Consider the following 10852-nt stretch of genomic DNA (forward strand, 5'->3'; position numbering starts at 1 on the left):
ACCAACTGCAAAAGCTCAGAGAAAGGACTACAGATATTTGTTGCAGAAGAAATTTCATTTGGGATCATTTAAAGCCTAGATCAACAACAGCTGTGTCCCCTTCTGGCAGGCTCAATGATGAAGATGGAAAAATATGTGCTACAAAAAGCAGATATAGAGTTTCAAAAATTTGTTTTACACTGTGCCAGCAACTAAGGCCACATCATGGCAACAAAGTCACTTTCTAAAACACTGAATAAACAAGATTTCCTGGTGATATAAAAATATAATGATCGCACAATTTCTCAAATTGACATTTACCAGATTGAAACCAATGCTACAAGTTACATACAATCACATTCTTAAGGACATTCCTTAGCATCCTCTGTTGTTTTTGTACATTTATGTGAAGATAGCAGTTGAGTAACTTATGTGATGTTGACAACTTCAGCCTTTGTGTTTCCTGTGGTACTTAAGACTACTGATGTGAACTGATATTAAACTCCAAAATATAGGTTCGAAATGAAAACCATAAAATAAAATACCAACAAAAAGAATAAGAAGAAATGCATCTTTTCCGTCTGGGGATTTATTTTTATTCGTCAGGTGATTCAGGGGAGGCTCTGAACACAGCATCGAAGGCATAAAACAGGTTGGCTGGTTGACTTTAGACTGGTGTTGTCAACAGCATATGGCAGATGCCAGCCTCTGTTATCCTTGACTGGACCACAGTCATACATACTTGGCATCTGGGACAAAGAAGTTGAAAGACAGTTATAACTTTTCAAATGTGTGGCTTAAATAGTGAGTTGCTTTAAAAAAAAAAAAATTTTTTATTCCTGCATAGAGTTTTCAGGAATATACTTATTTCAAGAATATACACAACTGTTAGTTCACATAAGCAAAAGGGATCCCATTTTATACCTCTAGTAATTCACTTAAACATTACCTACTGTTAAGTCACTAAGCTGTTAGAAAATGGGCAATGTTTCCAGGTTTTTGCAACATTTTTTATCAACCTTGATATTTTTAATGCACACTGCATTAAAGCCTACTATCAAACTGTACACCTATATTTGATGTGGATAATGAATGCATAATTATCTTTTCTACTAATTTTTATACACATTCGTGTAAACCATCTTTCAGACATTTAAAAACAGTATGAAATATACAAAATACTTACTTTCACAGAGACACCTTTATTACTGCAGCTGAAATTGAGAATCTGGCGTGACTTCTGCCAGCGAACAAATACTTCTTTCAAATGTAAGTCCAGGTTGTACTTGTGATCACGCATGAAGTCTGATGATACAAACATGCAGTTCTTGCCACTTGCCAGAGTGGCATAGAGACAAAATGGGTCGTCTGAAGAACTGAAAAAAAAAAAAAAATTTTTTATTCAGAATCTGATTCTAATTTTAAAATCAACTTCTTAACTGTAAAGAATGAACATCTAAAAGTGACAGAAAACAAGTTTACAATAAAAAAAAAGTAAAGGTGTTAAATAAGAAGGTTTATGAGCTTATAAGAAGGCATCATCGCTATCCAATAAACATGAGTTGCTAATCTATGAGCAGGACAGGTGACCAAGGGCAATGGTGAGTGGCTGAAAATGTAAGGTCTAATTTATGCATGTGCATATATGGACCCACCAATATCACCATATATGAAAGACTATAAAGATTCATATTGGCAAATAAACTATAAGCTAAAATTCACTTTGTCAGAAAAATATTTACACGTTTTCAGTCAGGAAAACCTTGCTGTGATGCTGAATATATCTCATGTCAGCTTGAGGCCACTTCAACATATGAGCTCGGCCAATCACCAATACTCGCATATGTTTCTTTTGGGCAAAGTAGCTCACTATATCTCGAAGCTGGAGCAAATTAAAGCATTGAACTCTGGAGTATAGTTATTTATCATTTCATTATGTTTGCAATTAAAATATGAACTTCATTAATTTATTCTACATGAGTAATGAAAATCACCTTCATTGAGGGAAAAAGTCATACAAAAAGCATTTCTGCAAATGCAGACAAACATAAAACTCAAAGGATGAAACTTTCAGAGAAAGGACCAGTTGATAGGGATGAAACTGAATGGCTTGAGAAAATATCCATAAAAATGCTTGTGCTGTAAGAATTCATGTGCACATCTAGACCAAATAATTTATAGCAATTAAACTAAAGATATAAACTAAAAATAATTTATAGTTAAAACATTTACCTGCCTGGATTTTGAAAACATTTTAGGTCCTCTTTTAAAAGCAATATTAAGAGCATCTAGAACTACATCAAAAGGAGCATTCTTCTGTACAAAGTCCTCAAATATCCCAACTTCTTTTGGATTTGACTTGAGATATACATTGCTTCCCACCAATGCTTTTTCTAGAAATGTTTTCTGAAGTGCTTCAAAGTCATCAGCTAGCAGCTCAGTTTTCTCTAGTTGATGGTTACATGCCATGCACGTTCCTCTGCACAAGACAACATGCAGTGAAAAATATTACTGATTCCATTCATAACTGTGTTGCACTACCGTCAATGTTTTAGCAATCAGAAATACATGCTTACTTATTGTGATGTCTTAATCCATAACATCCTCAATCATTCCAATACCAACAATGATAAAAGATTTAAAAAAAAAAAAACAAAAAAAACAACCTCCATACCTGACTGTATTGATATGTGTCCATCTACACTGCCATTTTTCTTGTGCTGATCTGCAACATAACATTGAATATGTAATGATTCATTACTAAAGTCACCCACCCACTGCAACATAACTGCACAATTATCCACAGCCCACTATCCAACACCAGAAGTGAGTAGTCAAATAATAATGTTTGTATGGCAGTCTATCACAACATCAGTGTCATGCTCTAAGCACTATGAATGTGAGTAGTAGGTATTGTCGAAATTGGTTAAAAGAAAAGGCTAGCAGTGTGGTCCCATGGGAACAACAAACCAACTAGTAAAACATAAAAATCTGGACTGGATAATCTGTAACGCATCATCTGGAGATAATCTGTATGAAAAATATAGACTCAATGGTATAATATTAAAAATTATATTTAATTCAGCTGATTTGTGGTATACACATGTGTGTGTATGCACACACACACTTACTTTTCTACTACTACTTTATGTGCACTGCTCTTGTATCAAGAAATTTGAATTAAACTTAGGATTAGTGCTAGTCATATAATATATGTAAGTAGTTATGAGTAAGAACTTGATGAAAGAGCATTTTTAAAGTGGATGCTTATTCCAATACAATGTAGTGATAAAAACTTCATGAAGCAATAGATTTTGTATGAATATTTATCCATAAAAATTACATCTTTCATTCAGTATTATGCATCCATGCACGTGCATATTTTACAAAATTACCAATATCAAATAAAATACCACTCATAAAGCTGCCTGAAGTTTAAAGCTGGTAATAAAAAGAGTTTTACTTGTTATGGATAGCAATTAGGCAGCTAGCACAGCTGCTACTTCAGGGGTGGGCAATTAATTTTCCCAAGGGGCCACATGACAAAGTGGGATGGTTTTAGAGGGCTGGACTAATATAGTCAACTCAGTTTTACCCAATACTGTATATATAGTATATATACTGGCGGGCGGGTCAGCGGGCGGGCCGGTCAGAGACAGGAGGAGGGCCGGATCCGGCCCGCGGGCCGGCCTTTGCCCAGGTCTGTGCTACTTCATTACATTTATACACACTGACACAAACATACTGACTTCACAGTATGAGAAAAAATCTAATGACAGAATCTGAGAGATTTAAATAGCTGTTGTCATCTTGTAAATGCAAAATAGCCACGACACACACTGTCTCGTCTCTTGAGACAGTGCATGAGAACAACTTAAACAAAAAAATCAATGCTTCTGACAGTAGCATAACATATATATTTCAGCAAAACCCATTAATGACTCACCCTGTAAAATGAAGTTCCAGTTCTCTGGCATCTTCTTGTGATGGAAGCCAGTTGTAATGCCATATGTAAGTGAAATACTTCTCAAGCAGTGTGTTATCACCAATGTCTTTGCAAACCTGCAATATCTCCAACAAAACATAATTCTGAGGCTGCATGCCTTTTTGTGCCATCTCGTCAAGTAGCTTAAATGCTAGATCTTGGTCATAGTTTCTAAAAGCAGCTGCCACAATAGGGCTATAATAAGATTTTCCAGGTGAGACTGTTAATTTTGCTATTTCCAGGATATCCAGAGTTTCACGCCATTTGCTTGTCATAGAAAGACCACTAATTAGGTACTTGGCTGTCATGGAATCAAATACATTTGTTATTTTATTGATTTCTGAGTAACTTTTAAAAATTAAGCTTTCTTTGTCTTCTGCACCATGCTTTCCTTGCAAACCTATGTAAAGAGCTAGAGTTATTAGGTTTGGAGAGGCTTCGCTTCTTATGTAATCAATTAGTGAGGTAGCTAACTGTGGGCACGCATGATGCCTCATAAGCTGCATGCAAAGTGTCTCCCATGACTTCTGAAGGGCGGGGTTTTCTGCATATGCTTCATTTCGAAACTCTTTCCACTCCTTATGGGAAAGTGTGAAATCCCTGCTTTCTTGCAGCTTTCTTTGGAAAGCTGTTAAAGAAGCACTCTTAGCGATGTGATGTGTTCTGTCTTTGTTTCCATCATAATCATCATCATCACAAACTTTACTGTCATTTGCTTCCTGTTCTTCCTCACAATAACCAGCACTAATGACGTTGAAGGCGTCTAAGTGACTATTATTGACTTTGGGTAATATTGTTCGGTTCTTGGTTGCATGCGTTTCTTTGCCACTGCCCGCTCTTTGGTGCGCTTTCCTGTCAGAAACTTTTGTCAGTTGCTGCTGTTTCACAGAGAGACTTAAGTATTTCACTGACAACACAAGTCTCTGGTTGCGAACAGCTTTATCAGCGACACGTCCAAGAATTGCTGATAACATAATGGCACTGTTGGAATAAATTTATGGATATGTAGAACTACACTGAGATGGTTAGTCTACTTCAGATTCTACTTAATTCACAACTTACGCCATAACTCGTCTCCTATTTCCGGTGGACAAAGGGGCGCTACTCTATGTTTTGGGGGCTATTTATTATAATGGTCCTCATTACTAATTTTGTGGGACAAAGACATAGCTGGTGATCAGAAAAATCGTGCAATAATAAACTAGTTCACCGAGACGACAAAGAAAGGCGTTCTTACACAATGCGTCATGTCGCATTACATGAAAGCGTCGAGAAAGACCTTCTCGAAGAGCACAAACGATTACTTGATCCGTCCCTTGTTGCGGCAGAGAGACACGGGCGAGCTTTGCGACGTCGAATTCAAATTAAACGGAAGAAAACTGCATGCCCATCGGGCTATTATAGCATTGTGGAGCCCATACTTTTTGTCCATGTTCACGTGCGACATGCGGGAGAAAAATACACGGGAAGTGGATCTGTCAGCATCTCTGAGTCTGGAAAACGACGATGTGTTGGGACGCGTGTTAGACTTCATGTACACAGGCTCCATTGTTATTACCACAGATAACGTCGTAGATGTCATCGTAATTTCAGATTTTTTCTTAATGGATGACCTCAAAGAATACTGCAAGCAGTTTTTGTTAGACTTTGGTAATCTGGATTTAACGAACTGTCTTCGTGTCAGGTTCCTTGCTGATGACCACAATATGCCTGAAGTGGCAGTTGCTGCTCAGCAGATAATTGAATCGCGCTTTCATGACTACCTCATTCACCATGAAGAAGTTTTGGATCTACCAGCCCATTGCCTTCTTCGGCTTCTTCAGATACCAACGGTGGTGCAACACACTAGCTATATAGAATTGAAAAAGGCTGTAGAGCATTGGGTAGACCATGACAAGTCATCACGGCAGCAGTACCAGACATGCTTGATGGATAGTGTTAAGTCATGGATTTCTGATTTTGCGAACGAAGCTTCATACTTGGGCAGAGAGTTACGTCGATCTCTCGAAGGAGCAGATGCTGTTGTAGCTTTTCAGGTTGACAAAAATGTTAACAGCAACATGAACCTCATCGATAGTACCCCAGCAATCAGTAATGAACTGACCAGTCCTGACAAGACAGAATGCCCAGTTTTATTTTCTGTGGTTTGCAACCAGGGCCTGAAATTCATGAAAATTCTGCTTTACAATCTTACTTTGCAAAAGTGGTTTCACTTCCCTTTATCTGGAGATCGTTTGCTGCAGTATGTGCCAGTACGTCAGACAGTGTGCAATCTTCTTGTGCATGAAGCGCGTCTGTACATGTACCTATGTCACAGCTTTCCATATCCAACAGATATGCTAAAGATCAACATTCTGGTTGTTGATCTCATTACAGGGCAGCCCTCTTTGTTCTCCTTTCGAACTATAGACAATTACAACCCTTGCTATCGCACAACACTCACAAACTTTTCGAACCGCTCCCCCTGCCATGGTGTGGTGTAGTAACCAGCTGGTGGTTGTGGGCAACAAAGAAGGAACAGGTCATCTTTTTATCTGCAACTTGAGCAGCAACCAATACTCCTGCTATCAGATTCCTGGTTCACGCTTTATTAGCCTGGCACGATGTGTTACGCGTGACAATCGTCACATCTTTGTCTGGTTTCGGCATCGCACAGGACCTTCTGAAGAATTCTGCGTTAAAAAGTCAGTTGGCTTTTCTGTCTTTGACATAAAAACTAAACTCTTCACTCCTTTGGATGTGTGCGCACCAGAAATTTCTTATGAAGACTTCGCTGGATGCTATGTGATGTGCTTGCGAGATGAAACTATTCATGTATACAAACCTGGAGAACCAGCATTCATCCTGGATGAGGTGCGAGGCAAATGGGTTACTTCCCTTCGTAGAATTCCTTCCCCTTGTACAGAAGACTGTACAAGTGAGGGGCATGCCTATGGATACCAGCTGGTCACAGCAACAGAAGACAGTATCTATTTGTTGAACAACCAACAGCCCTATATGACTTCACTGTATGAGATTTCAGAAAAATTTCCCTGTGCAATGGCACACATACCACCTCCCATTGACAATATATCTGTTGTTGCTCATGGCAACATACCTTTATCTGTTCTGCAACCTCTGGTTGCTTGCAACAGGTATGATGAAGCCTATGCAAATGCTCTTCATGTCACTCTCCAGCCTTCAGATGGCGAGACAGATGACAGTGCTTCATGCTGTGATGTGAAAGAATCTGACAATGATGATTATGAGTACGATGATGACATATATGATTACGACTTCAACTACGACATTGATGGTCTGGACTTTTAAAGTGATGGAAGAATGGTTCAGAGAACTCTGCTGTTAACTATGAAAGTCACATGTTCTTATATTTAAGCTGCACTCTATAATACAATTTCATCATATAGTGCAGTAGCGTATAGAGTTGTGGATGATATCTAGTACTTTTAGCACCATGTATCTTTATAAGTTTATCATTGATCATGGTTTATTGCCATGAGCTATTTTAAGTTTTGATTAATTTTTCATAGAATTTCTGCGTGAGAGTTATTAGTATTATATCAACAAATAACTTTTTAATGCAATTCCTGTATTGTACTTGTTAACATATATAGGCATGTATGTATGCATATAAGCCTTTGGAGAATGTGAATTTCTTTACACACATAGTGTATTGCTAATCAAAATCATTTTCTTGGTATTACCTTCTAATATTCACATTTGCCTGCCGTTGTATACTCAGTGTGTAATGCTTTAGATAAATTGGTAGCTTGTTTATTTATTTTTTTTTTTTGCAGGGAGGGTGGGGATATCACCAATCCTAATGTTTTAACTTTTATGTGTAATAGAGAAGTCAGTGTGTTTGTAGGCAATCATCTGCATAAAAATGTATTGCTTTTTCAGAAGTTTTGCTATAAAGCATGTTATATATTTTTCAAAAGTATTATAAACAGCATTTCTCAATCATTTTATACATGTTCTTAAACATAAAGGCTAGCCTGAGTTCATGATAATTTTCAATGGATTGGATTAAGATCGTTGCAAGTTCCCAAATTTTGAGCAGATAGTTTTTGTTCCATTTGTCAAGGCTACTGATGTGCGCTAATTTAATCAAGATGTACTTTGAAAGTGTTGCGTTTGTTGCATCCTTGACTTTCGTGGATGGCATGGTCATTGTAGTTTTGTCCATGTGAAAAAGCAATTTAAAAACAGTTGCCCTTTTATGACAAAGAGCTATCTTTAGCTTGTGAACAACTTTGACCCTTTAATAATCCTTGGGTGTTTTATTTCAGTAACACCATTGCCCTGAAGGGTGATGCTGTCTGGGTCTTTTGTTCCTTGTCCAGTATTTGCTTTGGAAGGATAAGAGGATATGGATTCATTTACAGTTTTTTAAAGTATTTATATACAGTTTTAGAAAAGAGCAAAAGATTTTTTTTTATCTCTTATTGTGGTGAATATTGTATGCTGCATTCATGCAGGTGATTTTAATTTTTTTAATCTGATTTCAGCTTTGCAAGGCTTTCGTTCAAGTTACTGAAACATGGTTGCCATTGTTGTGCCATGCTATTTTGTGATGGCAAGCAGATGAAGGCACATGTATATAGTATTGTGGAAAGTGCGCAGGAATGGTTGTGTAGAGAACAGTGCTGGTAGACTGGATTTTTGTTTGCACTGGTCTGTATTCCAAGTCGCAGACAGCATCTATATAAATACAAGTTTAAAGCTGTACACGCCTGGGCCAAAGTACCAACTCTTTAGATTCACCTGAAGATATTAAAGTCAGTTTTTGTAATAATAGGCAACATTTCTCCTCACAAAATGTGCACACCTGAAATTTTGGTCAGTATACTTTTTTTTTTTTGGAAATATTTTAATTTTTGAACTTTTATGGTGGGTGCAGTGTAGGTTCTGCAGAAGGCCAGGCTATCACTAGTAGACTATACCACCATTCGAAGCCACATTCGTTGCTGCAGTACTCACAATAATAACCCACACAAGTTTTTTGTAACCCCCGCCCTTACAAACATCATTTTATGAATATTGAGCAGCCACCAAGAGCCAAAGTTTAAAAGTTAAAACAGGGAAGAGCATGGAAAAAATGTCGGGATTCTGATATAAATTCACAAAGTGTAGCTTACACCAGGTCTCCAAATAGTTAGGCATAACAGACTTAAAAGTCTAAACTGAAAGCTATTCAAGAGTGTCTTTAAATGAAAAACCAAAGTAAAACAAAATAGTTGCTTTCAAATACATTGTTGTCCTTGAATGAATATCCTGTCCTGCAGGACAAACTGCATAGGCTTACTTGGATATACTTGCAGGAAAGAACTATCATCATGTAGAGACTTGTACCTATAGCTTCCATTGGAAAGAATATACAGATTCTGCTTGACCGAGTATAATACTTTGTTAGGTACGTGCAATATGAGTTATTTGTAAATGTTGTGTGAATGTTCTACTACTGGGCTTTAGTAAGATAATGTTTAAACCAAATTATGTGCATGGTAGTGGATGAGAGGCTTCATTTTTCTTTCATAAAGGTAACCCTCAGAGCCATAAGAGAGGTAGTCAGATTGAAGAAAGTATGCACATCAATCCATGGCACCCAATTTCATGGTCTTCATATTTGTGGAACAAAAGTATTGCTTTTTTTTTAAGCTGTCCAACAAGCGCATGAATGCTTGTATGTACATTGCCACTAAGCTGTGATCTTGCAGGATTTGTGAGAACACTGGCATTCTATGTTTGTTCAAAGCTTGCTAGTCCAGCCTCAAAACCCACCTCTTTAAGAAATATCCTTTGCAATCAGGTGTACTGCTTTGCTCGCTGCTCAGTTCTTTGCCTTTACTCATGCACTTTGTTTGTCATGTGTCATCTGTTTGCTGGTTTGTTTATAGTCTTTCATGGACAGTACATTGAGCTTGCCCCCACATGGAGAAATTGAATTCTTCTTCTAAGGAGCAATCATTTGCTGTTTCTACATGTTCAATTAGTAGTTAATTAACAGTATTAGAATAAGTTCCAACTTTTTATATCTTCATGTGTATCACATTTGATTAGCATTTGTGGAGCTTTGCCATTCCATTTCTCTTATCTTCAACCAAAACTTTGGGTGTATTAAACAGGGTAGAGTTGATGTTGTCCTGTGATTTGAAAAATTAGAACTCTAGTAATGGGAGGCAGCAATCAGAATCAAAAAATGATGCATACCTCTAGTCTTGTGTTGTTTTTGTATTTTAACGAAGGTTAAAAGTAACCATGCAAAACCCTTTACCTTGGCAGCAATACTCGAATAGGGTGATAGCATGGGTATCGATCACAAGTAGCTTGTGTTTATTATTCTTACTTCTATCTTGTGAAACCCAAACTACAATAAATTTTTTTTGGCAAGTTTGCTGTGATGCTTGAATTTATTTATTTATGTATTGTGAAATGTGGAATTTCAAGTATTTAAAATTTCCACTGTGTTTATTTGTGATTTAGGTGTTTTTCCTTTTATACTGCACCATCATTTGGTGGTGATGTATATGTTACCCAACTGGAATTAAACATTCATGCAAAACTTTACTACTTCATTTTTTTATTATTATTTTGTAACTAACAAAGCTTAAGTCATGTTCACATAGTTATTGTTAAAATCTTCAAAACAAGGACCAGTTTATTTATAGAACATTTCAGGAAGGATAAAAAGAAGAGAGTATACACAAAATACAGCAGTTTCTGGCTCCCAGCATGAAAAGCCAGTGAAAAAAGATGTCAATTAGTTGTGGTAGTTTCTGCAACTGGATTAAAAATGGAGAATACAAGAAGCATTACCCTTCCCACCTACCTTTTTTTTTTCTTAACTAAGAAAGTCTGAAAAACAATGTCACTTAAAGCTTATAA

At 37.0% G+C, this 10852-nt stretch overlaps 2 protein-coding genes across 2 annotated transcripts; one reads left to right on the top strand and one right to left on the bottom strand.

The window, feature by feature from the left end:
• Nucleotides 1-552: 552 nt before the first annotated feature.
• Nucleotides 553-5068, bottom strand: LOC112571276 (mitochondrial ribonuclease P catalytic subunit-like). The gene is made up of 6 exons (XM_025250166.1): nt 3926-5068; nt 2654-2704; nt 2212-2458; nt 1722-1861; nt 1166-1355; nt 553-728 (listed from the first exon to the last, which is right to left on the bottom strand). The coding sequence occupies exons 1-6, from the start codon at nt 4936-4938 to the stop codon at nt 591-593; spliced, it is 1779 nt and encodes a 592-aa protein (XP_025105951.1). The 5' UTR covers nt 4939-5068; the 3' UTR covers nt 553-590.
• Nucleotides 5069-5080: 12 nt separating this feature from the next.
• On the top strand, nt 5081-10532 carry LOC112571275. Its single transcript, XM_025250165.1, is given in 2 exon segments — nt 5081-6411; nt 6413-10532. Coding segments are annotated over 2 exon segments (2061 nt in total). The 5' UTR covers nt 5081-5211; the 3' UTR covers nt 7274-10532.
• The last annotated feature ends 320 nt before the right edge of the window (nt 10533-10852 follow it).

Source organism: Pomacea canaliculata, linkage group LG8 (assembly GCF_003073045.1).
Source record: "Pomacea canaliculata isolate SZHN2017 linkage group LG8, ASM307304v1, whole genome shotgun sequence".
Taxonomy (NCBI): Eukaryota; Metazoa; Mollusca; class Gastropoda; order Architaenioglossa; family Ampullariidae; genus Pomacea; species Pomacea canaliculata.